Genomic DNA, 15,585 nt, shown 5'->3' on the forward strand with positions numbered 1-15,585 from the left:
AGTAACATAGCAACACTAAGAGATTTGGGGTGAGGAAGAAAGGGAGGGGAAAGGCTTTAGAAAAGAGAGGACTGCAGTGGAAATACTAGCAGCTAACTTTTGTGTGTTCTTGGGAGCAGCCCTTCCTGTGCTCATGGCACATTGTTATACCATGACTGACAATTCTTAAGGAGAAAGGCTAAGGTCATGAAACAAAACACTTATTTCTTTTTTTCTCTCTTTTTTCTTTTCCCTTTTCCCCTTTTCCTTTCCTTTCTTTTTTTTTTTTTTTTTTTTTGAAAAAGCTGGCTGTGATATGTAAATATGGCACCTGTGACCTTATTGTAGTACCAATGTAGCTAAGTACTATGAATGTAGCTTGTGGGGAACTGAATATTCCAGTGTAGAATAGGAAACTAAATATTCTTATCTGTAAAGTGAGGTTATCAGACTAAGTGATCAATACGATTGCTTTAATTAAAATTCTATATTTGTGAAGCATTTATCTATATGTAAATACTTTCACTTTTTCCTCTCATCTCTGAGGAAGTATATTAAGTTTGAATTTGTCATAACTTCCCAGGGGGTGACTCTTAGTTGAAATGTCACTGACAGCTTGTGGTTTGGACTTTTTTTTAACTAGGCAGAAACAACTAGAAGCCATCACACAACTGCAAGAGGGTGCTGTCAACCAGGAAGCCATCCTCAGGAAGAAGGTCCAAGAAGCCAGCCAATGGTTGGAGGGGGCAGCAGAGCAGGTAGGGTGGCCTTTGACTACATTATATGCACAGGAAGTCTCCTCAGATGTCCTAAAAACCCTGAAGTAAAAATGGAGGAGGAACCAAAAAACAAAGAGGAACTGCGAAGTTCAGTCCCTCTCGATTAGCAGTGAGTGGAGGAAGTAAAGGGGGAGTTGTAAGAGGCGGTGACAACAGCCTGCTGATGAAAGAGGCAACTTTGCAGAAAGAGGCGACCTGACATACCAAGACTTTTGCCGCTGTAGAAATAGCTCAGGCATACGAAGCCCATGCAAACACAGAATTGCAGAAGTTCAGTGGAGGCTTATCACTTCCCTGAGAAGAAAAGCACATTTTCAGTTTCGTGTGCATAATAAGAGTGAGTGCTCAATTGCTTTCTTTCCTGGCCACCCTGCTAACATCCAGCATTAACTGTCGGTATCCAGGTGGAGGAAGGAGATCAGGCAGCCCACTCTGCCAGGGAAAAAGCTAAGCCTTTGCTGCGTAAATTAGAGGAAGCAATTTCGGATCAACGAAATCTCCAGACTATAAATACTGAGTTAGTGAACACTTGCCAGACACTTGAGCAGAAGACAAGAAAACCGAAAAGTGAGTAGCAAGTGTTCGTTATGTCTGAATTCAGTCCACTCTGAGGTGGGGCAGGACTACAGCCATTTTTGTAGATTCCAGCTGCTATCTTATTACTGAATTCATGGTGATGAAATGGCTCCAGAAGCAGTGTTCTGGGCTTCCAGAGAGATCTGCCTAGTGGCTAGGTGGATGGATTTAACCATTAACTTTCCCTTTTGGTTGTCTATTACAAGCTGGATTTTTCCATGACTGTTATTTCTTTAAAAATTAAACAAAACCTCTCAAGATCTATAAAAGTAATCATGGGAAAAAATCTTGTATGCATGAGATAGCTGAACTTGCAAATTGTTTACATATTCTACTCTGACTTTATTAGCTGGTTTGTACCCATCATATGGTAGAAGAGGCCCTGCCTCTCTCTTTTCTTTTAAGCAGTAATTTTAGAGTTGAGCAAAATACTTATGAATGCAATGTGCATCAAAATATTATATATGTGTGAAAATTCTTTTAAAATTTTGTGATCTTCACCTATATATTTTACTTTAAAAACTAGAACATTTGCCATTTTACCTAAAAGTAGATAAGCATTTACTGAGGACTGAGGTGAGAAGACAATTGTCAAATCACAGATGTCAGCTTATTTTTAAGCTTCTTTTATTCTAGAAACATGGTTCAGTAAAAAGGAAGCTTATGTATATGACCATGTATCAGACAACTGCTTTTGTTCAGCCAGCTTCTCGTTCTAGCAGGATAAAGGTTCTTTTTATAGAAAGTTATTGGTTTGGGTAATAACTAAATATAAGCTTAAGGTAAGCTAGTGATGGAAATTTTCAGACTTGTGTTTGTTTTGGATTTATTGTACCCTTTCTACTGTTATCTGAGAAAGCTGTTTAAGAGTTTAAAGGAATTGGTTAGTTCTAAAATAGCAGTGGTTATTCAGCACTTTATTATTATTATTATTTCTAAGCCTTGTAGAACTTGATCATTTTCAATAACAGTAAGTGTCATTTTACTCTGCTTAACTCTGTCAGACAATGTAAAGCATGCTTTAAATTACATAATCTTTATGTTATTTTTTTGTATTGCTCAGAGGGCATTGGAGAATGTCCCCTTGTGATTAGAGTTGTTAATTTTGAGCCATGAACATGCCTTCATTAAGGCATTCCAAATTTGCTTTGTGGTGTGTTTGCTTTAGACACTGTGCTTAGAGGTCTAATCTTTTGATCCAGTTATTTTTGTCCTTTGCTTAAATCAATATTATACCCCATAGTTTTATAAAACAAAGAATTTATCCCCTCCTCCAACCTACTATGGCTTGTAGTACCTTCTTGGAAAAGTCAGCTTTTGTAACTTATTCCAAAATATACATTCTCAATATTATGAACTTGCTAATGCCTTCCCAGTCTATCCTCAGGGGATAATTGGTCCAAATACCATTTAAAATGGAATATGAAAGCTGCCCTATGTTGAATACATGTATTTTTATTTCTGGCTGGATAAAGTAGGGTGGATGCTTCCTTTCTGTCTTGAATTGCTCACAATCTGCCAGGCTTTATTAGCTCCTTTACTTGTTAGTATCTTTTGCTGCCCAAAGAAGGCATACCTATCAAAATTTTGCTCTTAAGACCCTTTGCTTACGAAGATCTTTCTAATAATGCCCTTAAAAATCAACCTTTAGGGCTTCCCTGGTGGCGCAGTGGTTGAGAGTCCGCCTGCCGATGCAGGGGACATGGGTTCGTGCCCCGGTCCAGGAAGATCCCACATGCCATGGAGCGGCTAGGCCCGTGAGCCATGGCCGCTGAGCCTGCGCGTCCGGAGCCTGTGCTCCGCAGCGGGAGAGGCCACAGCAGTGAGAGGCCTGCGTACCGCAAAAAAAAAAAAAAACCCAAAAAACAAAAATCAACCTTTATAAGAAGAGGGGAAATTTGGGTAGCACATATTTTCAAAAAGTCTATAGAGCAGATTTTCCAAATAGACTGTCAACAAACGTCAACAAGGTAGGACAGTTACAACACAAACACATCCTCACACATTCCACCATGACCACTGCCATCACATACTGTTTGAATTCTGAGTCAGACATTTGAATTCTGAGTCAGACAACAAAACTGTTTAAATCCATTTAGTTCTTGTGAAACTTTCTGGTTAGCTTCATAAATTCATTAAGTGTTATGGCAATTATGTTCTCCTGCATCTAAGACAGGTTCATTAGCAAATTGTGTGAGGATGCAGTTGTTGTGTCCAAATGTTTAGGTCAATGACAATGTTCAAAAACAGGAAGTAGGAAGTTGCTTATGACATTTGATGAGATACCTGAATTTAATGTTGAATAAATAATATTGTTCAAGTTTTCAATTGCCAGCAGGACTGGACTGATTTATGAGGTAATTAGTGTGCATGCTTGCCCCCCTGAAATGCACCATTAGAACTACGAAATTTCTTGAATGGTAACATATATTTTCTTTCTTCTGCTTCTTCATATGTATCTAAGTATCTTAACAAAGGCAACAGTGCATATGTAAATGAATGTTTGCTTTAAAAAGGAATGAAGCTTCTTAGATCTAGGGTATGCATGCAACATATTAGGGTGGATCCAATGTGCAGGAAACATAGACTAAATGATCTAATCCAAGCTATCACCCCTTTAGTATTCATCCTTTTTTGCCCTTATCTACGTAAAATCTTCATTGACTTGCTCATTCAACAGACAGTGAGTGAAACCGTAAGTATTTCCTTTAGAAACCATAAATATTTCTTTGGGGAGAGAGCCTGAGAAGCTCCTGTATATTATAATTCCTTATTTGAACATAGTATCTGATATGAACTTCATAGTTTAGAGAAGACTTTCACCTAGATGAACTCACTGGAAACTCTCTTCTAGCTTGCTATTCTTAGCGTGGAGGGCATGATGTACGGGGCAGATAACAGCCTACGGCTTTGAGGCTGAATGCAAGATGAGAGCCACATGTCCTGAGCAGTCAGTACACAAGAGGGAAATGAGACAGGAAGGGGGATCCAGGTGATGGAGACACTTAAACATAGGTGTTGGGGTGAGCACCAAGGAGAGAACCAAAGTCAGATACAGCTTGCTGGACAGCTCTGATGGGATGGGAGCCTACATTCTCCCAAATGAAAGATGCAGGTATGGATGAAATAATCTAGGAGAAAGTATTGCACAAAGGTAAAGAGCATGGGATTTGAGGTTAAACAAACCTAGATTCTAAGTCTACAAAAGGCTTTGATAAAGTTGGGCAAATCTCTTTCCCTCTCTGAGCCTCAGTATCTTCTTCCAGAAAATGCCAGAATTGTTGATTTACAAATAACGTAACAAATGCAAACAGTAGCTAATGCTTGGCCATACTGGGTACAGTCTATTCTGCTAGAGTATGTTTCTATCACGTAAACTATCTCTTTCACGATTGACAAATGGGTGAAGACGTGTAAGGATAATATGGGCATTTCATTCACAATTTTCCTGGGAATAGGACCTAGATTGGTAGGAATAGAACTATAACCTTCAGCAGGAGAGGAAAAAGCCCTCAGCTTGGCTGCTGATAGGCAGCAGGAGGCTTTCAGCTTTATTTTAAGAAAATTAAAAACAAGGGTCTGCACCCGGGCCTCCCTCCCAGAGACGTGCCGTCCCAGCCCCGCAGAGCTCCATTTTGCGGCAGGTTGTGTTCCTGCCTGCGTTGCTGTAGCAACCCCACTGCCACAGAGTTCCACTTCCATTTGCATTGTCTCAGCACCCCACCAGCACTGTGCCATTTAAAGTGTCACCAGCATTTCCACTCCATTGTTTTTGTGCACTTCTAGGATCCTGGGAGTCAGCCTTTAGCCATTTTAAGTTGCATGTCTCAGCGATCCATGTTATCTTCCTAAGTACTACTACTAATCGTGCTTGTTAGTGCTCTGGTTACGATGTTGCATATACATTTTTAGTGGTCTCTTCCTAACCCTATTTATTTTATAAGCCCCATTATTTTCGTTCTTGTTGTAGTTTTTTAATTCTTTGTTATTGATGAGTAATTAACATATCATGAAACGTTCAGATCTTAAGTGCACTGTCGAACCAGTTTGACAAATGCACATCGAAACACAGAACTTCTATGACCCCAGAAAGTTCCCTGGTGCTACTTCCCAGTTACTCCCCACTTCTACCTTCACCACCACAAGGAGCAACCATTGATCTGATTTCTATCACTGGTGGGTTAGTTTAGGCTGTTCTAGAATTGAGTTATACAGTATATACTTTTGTGTGTGTCTGTGTGTTTCCTTCAGCGTAGTATTTATCTATGTTGTGTTTATCAATGGGATGCCCTTTTCATGGTTGAGTCACATTTCTTTGTAAGAACATTCCACAATTTGATTATCTTTTCTCCTATTATCGGACATCTAAATTATTGGGTTGGCCAAGATAATTTTCCATAATCTTATGGAAAAACCCGAACGAACTCTTTGGCCAACCTAATATTTACAGTTTTAGGTTGTTAGGGAGAAAGCTGCTATGAACATCTGTGTATAGGTCTGTGTGTGGACCTGTGTTTTTGTTTAACCTAGGATAAATATCTAGGAGCAGAGATATTAGATCATAGTAGAGCTGTAATTCTAACTTTTTAAGAAACTGCAAGCAGTTTTCCATAGAGTTTGTAGCATTTCACACTCCTAGCAGCAATGTGTGGGAGTTTCAGGTATCCACAACCCCAGCATTTGGTGATTCAGTCTTTTTCATTTTCTCTGCATGACTGAGTATCTCACTGTGATTTTAATTTGTTGGGCTGATTAGCCATTGTATGTCTTCTTTGTGAAGTATCTAAGTCTTTTGCCCTTTTTCAAATTAGGTCACTTGTCCTTTTGTTACTGAGTTGTGGTTGTTTATATATTTTGGATACAAGAACTTTGACAGATATGTGTGTTGTGAATTATTTTCTTCTAGTCTATGGATTTCAATGAACTTTAATATTTGTAATGCACAATTCTATAGAACATTGAGTAACACATTATATTACAGTGTTATGAAGTCCATAATCCATAAACATCAACACATATTGATACCTAACATTATTACAGCTCAATATCATGGTTTTGATTTTCAGCAGCCAATTAATCGCAGGGCCTTTGCCTGAAAGCTTTAGTGCATAGTCATTTAGAAAGTTGTTTTATCTCAGCTTCCTTCAAAGAAAATGTATCCAAGACAACTGGTCTCATCCTACATCACAGATGGCAACAGCAGGGGAAACAGTGGCCATTGTTTTACTTGCTTCCATGTGAAACCTAAATGCCCTAGAGACATGGCAGGTCCAACTCCAAACACATAAAGAAGAATGCAAAGGTACATGCAAATTAATGTCATAAGCCAGCTTGTTTCGCCTTATGAAACATATGAAAATAGTTGCTACCCATTGCACAAAACATCTGTTGAAATGAGGTTTACAACTTGGAACTTGTTTTGAGATGGACTATTTCTAAAAATCAAGATTGCCTGGTGGGAAAGCAGATGGGCAATTTAGACAGTCTTATACTAACTCATTATTTCTTCTGAACACAAGCTTAATTTGGAAATTCAAAGACAGTGTTTTGAGATACACAACTTCAGAAGCATAATGTTGGCCACTTCTGAAATCTTTGATTACTGTTGCTCAGATATAGGTCAGGAGGAAGACACAGCCTTATTTCTTAATACAGTTCACACAGAGAATTTTTAAAAACTGAATCTTTACTAGAGTTCTAAGCATTAAGAGTTTAATTTTTCTTACATATGTTAGAAATAGTTTAAAAATATATTTTCCTCCTTGTGGGCCTCATAAACACTGTCAAGGTTAGTTGGGAAATGTTATTTTTACAAAAAAATATTCTTACAAAATAAATTTTACATGGGTAATTTTCCACATAATTGAAGATTTTCAAGCTTTTTTCCCTGAAAAATATTTATAATTAGATTCTGTAATTTCCACATGTATTACCATTATTTTCATGGCTCAGAATTTCTTCAGGCTACTGAGATATAAAACTGTTGGTCTTTAAAATAAGAAGCACCAGATTTCTATGTGTTTTGGACACCAGAGTATCTGCTGTTAATTTTCCTGGCTGTTAGTGGTTTTTTCTTTTTTTTTAAGTGGCAGCTATTAATACACCTCCATCTAACAGAGCTTCGTACCCTCATTTAATTTTTGTTTTTAATCATCTGTGGGCTGAGAAAACAGTCAAGCTTGTGAGAATTATGTATAAATTCAGAGCCCACTGTCTGAGTGAAGTGTGAGGATCTGCCACATGAATAAAGGGCATGGATAGCAACATCTATTTTGGTTGTTCCAAAGATTTCAGCCTATTTTCTGGTTCTTGGCTATCTTTCAAAGGGTATAGATTGTCAAATAAGTAATATGTTGCTATTTAACTTAAGAAGTTAAATAGGTATTTTTATCACTTTCATTATTCCAGAGAGGACAATTTGGAAGTTGCTGGGAAGCAGATTTCAGTTAGGTAGAGAGACAAATATTTTTAATTTCACAAAAGAGTATAGTGAATGGAGCACTGTCCTGTGAGTCTGATCTCAGCTCCACGAATAACCACTTATCCACTTAAATCTTCTGGACATCAGTGTCTTCATGACCCCAGGCCTACTTGTAGGAATCTAGGATTCTATGGCTCCATTTCCAGGGCTTCCATTGCTTGTAGCTCAAGCAGAGGCTTATTGAAGAGACAATTTCCCCATGGGTAGGAGGTTGGACCGAGTGACCTCTGAGGTGTATTCCCTTTTTAGCATGAATAATTCTGTGACTCACTTCTAGAAGATAATTCACTTGCATCTATCAAGGTTAATTTTAAATACTCAAGGGCAATAATGGTTTAGTTGCTCCTACCTGTTTTGTTTCTGCTTTCCCAGTTTCACGAGTCATGAGTTGAGAACATCATTCTCAGAAGCCGTTGTTTTCTCTTTCCTTTCCTCAGGCCTCAAATTGAAAGCTGTTAAAAGTTTATGAAGGGCTTCCCTGGTGGCGCAGTGGTTGAGAGTCCGCCTGCCGATGCAGGGGACACGGGTTCGTGCCCCGGTCTGGGAAGATCCCACATGCCGCAGAGCGGCTAGGCCCGTGAGCCATGGCTGCTGAGCCTGCGCATCCGGAGCCTGTGCTCTGCAAGGGGAGAGGCCACAACAGTGAGAGGCCCGCCTACCGCAAAAAAAAAAAAAAAAAAAAAAAAAAAAAAAGTTTATGAAATGGGACTTCCCTGGCGGTCCAGTGGTGTTAAGACTTCACCTTCCAGTGCAGGGGTTTCTGGTTCGATCCCTGGTCAGGGAGCTAAGATCCTACATGCCTCGGGGCCACAAAACCAAAACATAAAACAGAAGCAATATTGTAACAAATTCAATAAAGACTTTAAAAATGGTCCACATCAAAAAATCTTTTAAAAAAAGTTTATAAAATGAACTAAGGGAAAAGGGGGTTACGAATTGTCATATTAAGCTGGTTATAAATTCTCTTTATAGCAACAATTGAGCCACTAAGAAAGAAGTTAATTAAAGGACAACTCCATGGCTTGCTGTTTCAGGTAAAAAGCAAACAAAAAGACCCAAACCTCTGTGATATGTGTTTACTGTGGGGAAGTTGTCCAGTTGGTGTAAGATTTTGAAGCTAAGTTATAATATATAATAATTTTCGTCATAAAATTAAATAATCAAGTTAGAAAAGATGCTCTGGTAGACTTTGTTTTTCTTATGCACTGAAAGCTTTTAGCGAAACAGGAGGGGAGAATGCACATGAGTGAGTGGCTCCTAATAACATCTTTCAGAGAGGAAGCATTTCAGAACTGTATCTATTAGCAAAGGGCCAGTTTGCTAGTCTTAGGCACCTCCTTTCTGAGCCTCTTGAGTGGGCTTTGATGGTTGCTGTCTCTTTTCTCTCTTATTTGAATTAAACTTTCAACTCCTTTCTGTCTGGATATCTCAAGATATCCATGGTACAGTTAAATGTATTTCTTTCCCTTTGACACTTGGTGAGTTTCTCCTTTCTGTTCATAAATGAAGAACATAAGGAACAGCAAGGTTGGCACCGGAGGGAAGGGGCTGGAGGAGGAAAGAGAGAAGGGTGATATTTGCATGTATCTGTTTCTAGGGCATAATGCAGGCACATCTGTTTAAGCAGAAAAAATATATATATTCATGTAGGAGATTAAGCTAGGCGGAGTGCCTGAAAAACCCCTTACAATAAGTTGAACTGGAAAAATCTCCATAATCCTCTCAAGAACGCCAATTTTCTATTATACTGTACCTGATAGACATGTATCTACCTCTTGGACAAAAGTCGCAATTTTATTGCTGTAAAATTTTCACAGACAGCATTTTCACTCTCTGAGTTATGTCTCCAGCAAGCTTCTTTGGTCTCTGCTTGAAGATTTCAGTGACAAAGCCATTCAGTTTCCTGTTCCTGATCTTTGGATTTCATTCCTAGAACAAGTAATGGGAAAGATGCAGTGAGAGGTTTACCATTACAAACTTGTTCCCTTAATGTAAAATACAAGATAAAGAACTAGTCAACTTTCTCCTTCTCAGGTAGCATCACATCTTAAATCTAATGTATTTTGTATCTGTCACTCTCCCATCATTCTGTCTTTGAATGCACTCCACCATTTTTCTCATGACAGAGCGGTTTAGATGAGGAATTTCCTCACTACGATCCCTTGTCCTGCACAGATAGAATCCATCAACCTCTCCAGGAACAGTTGGTGAGTTGAAGCTTTTTGAAACTATTTAAGTGCCAATTGTGAATCTACTACTGTGCCAAAATAGAAAGTTAAGTCCAATGTGTATTAGTAAGTTAGAATTCTAAGCTATACTGATTTTCTTGAGAGGGTATCAGACAAAGCAAGATACCTATTTTTTTCTTTAGCATGTGCACACACACAATTTTGATAGGCCCTAGGAAATGGTACTATTTAAAACTTTTTGATTATGGTATCATGAAGAAGAATTATATAACTAAACTTGCCCCTCACTCATATTTCTTTCCTCAGAGCCTTTGTTTATATGAAAGTGTTGATTATTGGGAATTGATGTTATCTTTCTGTTAAATTATTGAAGAGTGATTTTTAATAAGAATTACATTTTTACTTATAAGGTATGTACCTTTTGATCCAAAGCATGGAAACTTTGTTACTTGATGTCATTTATTTTCTTCTCAAACTCTCTTGCGGGAGAACAGTGATATTCTTTCTAATTTTGGAGATGAAGAGAGATTATGAAATATATTACAGCCCTTTGGAAAGCTAATAGTACTTGATTTTTCTGTTCAGAAGCAGTGTTGCCATAAACGACATAGTGGTCAAGAAGCAAGAATACATCAGCTACCCCTGACCTTCAAACATACATGCTGGTACACACCTCTGCTGGGTAAGCATGGATAGACCCTTTCCTATACCCTGTCAGACACAGCTGGGGGTGGGGTTCTTCTTGAGAGGGAAAATAGTTAATCACAATTATATAGCAAATGTTGAAAACTTAGATGTTTATCCCTGAATTCAGTCAGTCAGCTTATATTTGACCACCTACTCTGTACAAGGCACTATTTTATGTATACTAGAGAGTAAGTCCTAAAGTAGCTCACAGATTATTAAGGAAGTAAGACCTGGGTTCAGAGAAGGCTCTGTAGAAGAAGTGAGTGTTGAACCAGGCATGGAAAGACGGGCTGCATCTGGAAAAGCAAAAAGCATGGAAAAAGTATTCCAACTGGGGAGAATGACATGAGGGGGAAAAAATGCAAAAGTTTTAAGTGTTTGGAGAAGAGTCCATGCTGGATAAGTCACTGTGGATATAAGAGGGCTTGGGTCAGGATGGAGTAGAATTTAAGTTTGGAGCATGTTGTAGGTCACATCAGGGACTATTACTTAATGCCAGTCTAAGGAGAATGAACTTTATCTTAGGAAATGCTGAAAGTGGTGGCATCTCTCATCACAACCTGGATGTGCTTGAAAGCAAAAGTTAATGGTTGGTTCCGAAATGACAAAAGAAATGGGATGCTTATCAAAATAAATTTAAGAAGGAATAAAAAACAAGTAGAGTGACTTGTGGATCATTTCAACTAGAAGAGAGAAAACTGCTATCACTACTAACAAGTGGCCAGTTTGTGTCAGACAGTAGATGAGTGCTTTATAGAGACGATTTTACCCACACTAACTCAGTGATGGTACCAATACTATGGCAGCACTGAAAGAGTGCCCGCTATGTGCCAGGCACAGTTCTCTGCTCTCAGAACTGTATGTTCACGTACCTGTTAATTCATTTAATCCTCACCATATTCCTGTGAGGTAGATGCTAATGTAATTCACATTTTAAAGATAAGGAAGCAGGAACACTGAGTAATTTGCAGAACTGTATGTTCATGTACCTGTTAATTCATTTAATCCTCACCATATCCCTGTGAGGTAGATGCTAATGCAATTCACATTTTAAAGATAAGGAAGCAGGAACACTGAGTAATTTGCCTAAGGTCATGTGGCACTTAAAAAAATATTTATTTATTTATTTTTGACTGCATTGGGTCTTAGTTGTGGCACGCAGGATCCTTCGTTGCAGCGTGCAGGCACTTCATTTTGGCATGTGGGCTTCCCTTTAGTTGTTGCACGTGGGCTCAGTAGTTGCGGTGCGCGGGCTTAGTTGCCCCAAGGCATGTGGTATCTTAGTTCCCCAAGTAGGGATCGAACCCCAGTCCCCTGAGTTGGAAGGTGGACTCTTAACCACTGGACAACCAGGGAAGTCCCCATGTGGCACAGAGTTGGTTTAGTTATTTAACTGAGATCACACACCTGGTATGTGTCAGGGTCAGGATTTGAACTAAAAATTGTGATTAATTCCAAAGCCTATGTTTTTTCTATTAAATTCTGCTGCTTCCTATACTCAGAAAAACATAACAAGACAGTTTTCTCAAAAACAAAATTGTCACCCTATTTCCTGCACTCTTCAGTGGTTTACAATTACAATGTCGAATTGTTTTTCTCTTTAGGAGTTGATAAACTGTTTCTGTAAAGGGCCGGATAGTAAATATTTGAGATTTTGTAGGCTGTACGGTTTCTGCAGCAACTACTCAGCTTTGCTGTTGTAGCCCACAAGCAACCTTGGATGATACTGAATGAATGGGTGTGTCCGTGTTCCAATAAAACTTTATTTACAAAAACAGGAGGCTGGCTGGATTTTGCCCCCTTGCAGCAGATTGTTATTGACCCCTCTAGTTGCTTACTAGGTAAGGGTTTCTGTTTCCCCTCCTTCACCCCTACCCCCTGCTTAAAAAAAGAAATGACATTTCTACCCCTCATGACTAGGCATCAAAATTTAGGGGGTGGGGGGGTGTAATGTTAAAATGTTAATTGAATAGATAAAGAAGATGTGGTACATATATACAATGGAATATTACTCAGCCATAAAAAGGAACGAAATTGGGTCATTTGTTGAGACGTGGATGGATCTAGAGACTGTCATACAGAGTGAAGTAAGTCAGAAAGAGAAAAACAAAGATCGTATGTTAACGCATATATGTGGAACCTAGAAAAATGGTACAGATGAACTGGTTTGCAGGGCAGAAATTGAGACACAGATGTAGAGAACAAATGTATGGACAGCAAGGGGGAAAAGCGGCGGGGGGGTGGTGGTGGTGTGATGAATTGGGCGATTGGGATTGACATGTATACACTGATGTGTATAAAATGGATGACTAATAAGAACCTGCTGTATAAAAAAATAAATAAAATAAAATTCAAAAATTCAAAAAAAATGTTAATTGAATTGAACTGACTTTTGTTTTTTCAGAAATGATCTTATCTCCCAAGAGGAAAAGAAATAGTATATATATATAATTTGAACCATTAATTTCTATATTTATTCTTTTCTGTTCTGCTGCAGATGCCTTGTATCTGGATAGTCTTACAGCAATTCCAAGACTAGAATTGACACCTTTCTCATGTGTAGGCAACCGAATCCATGCTTCATGTGAAAAGCCCAAATATGGAGAAGTAGAGGATGGTGCTTTGGATGTGACTGAAAGGCACAAGTAAGTTAAAAGGGCAAAATACACTTGGCCTACTTTTCATGGGTGGCCTATTCCTACTGCCTAAACTTTTAATCAGTAAAAGTTTCATATCTTGACATCATGACATCTTTATTGTGGAATTTTTATTGTGTAACTTCTCTAACTTTCTGAAAATTGACAATTTTAAAACAAAGATACCTTTATAGTTTTCTCTATAGCTCTTTTGAATTTCATGATATCCATTCCAAAGTGTAAAAGACAAATCAGGCTACTTAAAATGTTTCCCAGTTTTTAGGAATATACTATGTACTGCTAAGTTAACTCATTCAGCTAGGTTTTGATCATCTTTCTATTCCTTCACACTCCAGGTGAACAAGTCTTTGGGACTCTATCCCTGTGCTTGCACATACCCTCTCCCAAAGCTCACCTGAGCTCACTCACCTTTCTAAGTACACAGACATTTCTTCTTTAGGAAAAGTTCAGAAATGTCAGTGGAGTTTGTGAGCACTGTTCACCCCAATGAAATTTCCTTTCTGTATTGAGGGTCAGGAAGCAAGACTCTGAATTGCAAATACTTCATTTTCATTTGGGACTAGATTCTCTATGGTTATAACCTCTCTCTCTGATGGAGCTTGGAGCTCTCTTTCATCGTGTCTCAGTTAAGACATGAACTTAATTAGAAATTCGGTAAAATTGGGGCAGGGAAGGGGAACTATGTGATAGACTGGTATCTGCTGAAATTTGCAGTTTTTCCACCTGTATTAAGGAACTTTACTGTCTATTATTAGGTGTCCAGGTGCTACAGGTGGTCCCCACCCAGGAACAGATCTTTCAGGTTGCATCAGGATGAATAATGACCTAAGTATGGAAGTGAGTATTGGACTATATTTCAACTTCATTTTTAGCTCTACCGTATCCTGACCCTCTTCTATGGTGTTTTTTTGTTTTGTTTTGTTTTGTTTTGAAGTATTATAGAGACTCTTATGGCAAGTACAAGTCTTATACCACAGAATTCAGATGCATGAGAAATGTCAACCTTTGATGGCATCTGGGGGGATTTCTACCCCTTCTATAGTATAAACTCAAGGATATGATATCAAAATGGAGATTTTGATGAAGTGTGCTGAACTTTTTATTTGAAAGGCAGGCTGGTTTGGGACTTAAATTCACTATTGGCTCTCAGGAGTCTCAGGTCTCATTGACTCTCTAAGAATCAAGGTCAAGGCTAGATAATCTTTGAGGTGCTGGTACTTTGCTGTACAAAGTAGGGCAATGCCCAAGGAGTACCCGTTGCTGCAGTTAGGTGCTAATAGTACTTCTCTACCCAAGAAGAGAATACTAAGTAGCTGAGGGCACTTAGGCAAACACCCCAGGTCGTGGAGATGTGCCTGGAGCACTTTCCTTGGTCAGCAGTCTGAGCCTGAGGGAACATCTTCTCAGTCAAATGGAGCAGACCATTCTGTTCCAGAATCTGGAAATCCATCACTCTTCCTTTTTTGTTTTTTTTTTTTAAGATGTTGGGGGTAGGAGTTAATTAATTAATTAATTAATTTTTGCTGTGTTGGGTCTTCGTTTCTGTGTAAGGGCTTTCTCTAGTTGTGGCAAGTGGGGGCCACTCTTCATAGCAGTGTGCGGGCCTCTCACTATCGCGGCTTCTCTCGTTGCGGAGCACGGGCTCCAGATGCACAGGCTCAGTAGTTGTGGCTCACGGGCCTAGCTGCTCCACGGCATGTGGGATCCTCCCAGAGCAGGGGTTGAACCCGTGTGTCCTGCATTAGCAGGCAGATTCTCAACCACTGCGTCACCAGGGAAGCCCACTCTTCCTTTTTTTTAAAAAAAAAAGGTTTATTGTGATATAATTCTCCTACCAAACAATTCATCAATTTAAACTGTTCAATTAAATATTTTTAAAAATATTCAGAGTTGTGCAGCCATCACCACAATCAACTTTAGGACATTTTGATCCCCTTAGAAAGAAACCTCATACCTATTAGCAGTCTATCCCTATCCGCCACCACACTCCACCCTAGGCAGCCACTAATCTGTTTTCTGCCTCTATAGACTGGCCTATTCTGGATATCTGATATAAATGGAATAATACAATACGGACCTCTTGCGACTGGCTTCTTTTCTTAATATAATGTTTTCAAGGTTCATCTGTGTTGTAGCATGTTATCAGTGCTTCATTCCTCTTTATGACTGGATAATATTCCAATGTATGAATATACCACCTTTTATTTATCTATTCACCACTGATAAGCACTTGGGTT

The 15,585-nt window shown here is 38.9% G+C and overlaps 2 protein-coding genes across 2 annotated transcripts in view; both read left to right on the plus strand.

Moving 5' to 3' along the window:
* Positions 1-1,333, plus strand: part of LOC308625705 (inositol 1,4,5-triphosphate receptor associated 2-like) — a gene marked incomplete at both ends in the record, with an annotated part of 43,523 nt that extends 42,190 nt beyond the window's left edge. The window contains 2 exons of the mRNA XM_081250208.1: positions 623-737; positions 1,163-1,333. Coding sequence (XP_081106334.1) covers positions 623-737; positions 1,163-1,333 — 286 coding nt within the window. The remainder of the gene's footprint in view (positions 1-622; positions 738-1,162) is intronic.
* Positions 1,334-4,376: 3,043 nt separating this feature from the next.
* Positions 4,377-15,585, plus strand: part of IRAG2 (inositol 1,4,5-triphosphate receptor associated 2) — a 54,915-nt gene continuing 43,706 nt past the window's right edge. The window contains exons 1-6 of the mRNA XM_081248305.1: positions 4,377-4,449; positions 8,788-8,849; positions 9,942-10,022; positions 10,590-10,686; positions 13,189-13,336; positions 14,104-14,185. Of these exons, the coding sequence (XP_081104431.1) occupies positions 4,410-4,449; positions 8,788-8,849; positions 9,942-10,022; positions 10,590-10,686; positions 13,189-13,336; positions 14,104-14,185 (510 nt within the window). The 5' untranslated portion in view covers positions 4,377-4,409. The remainder of the gene's footprint in view (positions 4,450-8,787; positions 8,850-9,941; positions 10,023-10,589; positions 10,687-13,188; positions 13,337-14,103; positions 14,186-15,585) is intronic.

Source organism: Mesoplodon bidens (genome assembly GCF_964165515.1).
Source record: "Mesoplodon bidens genome assembly, chromosome: 11".
Taxonomy (NCBI): Eukaryota; Metazoa; Chordata; class Mammalia; order Artiodactyla; family Ziphiidae; genus Mesoplodon; species Mesoplodon bidens.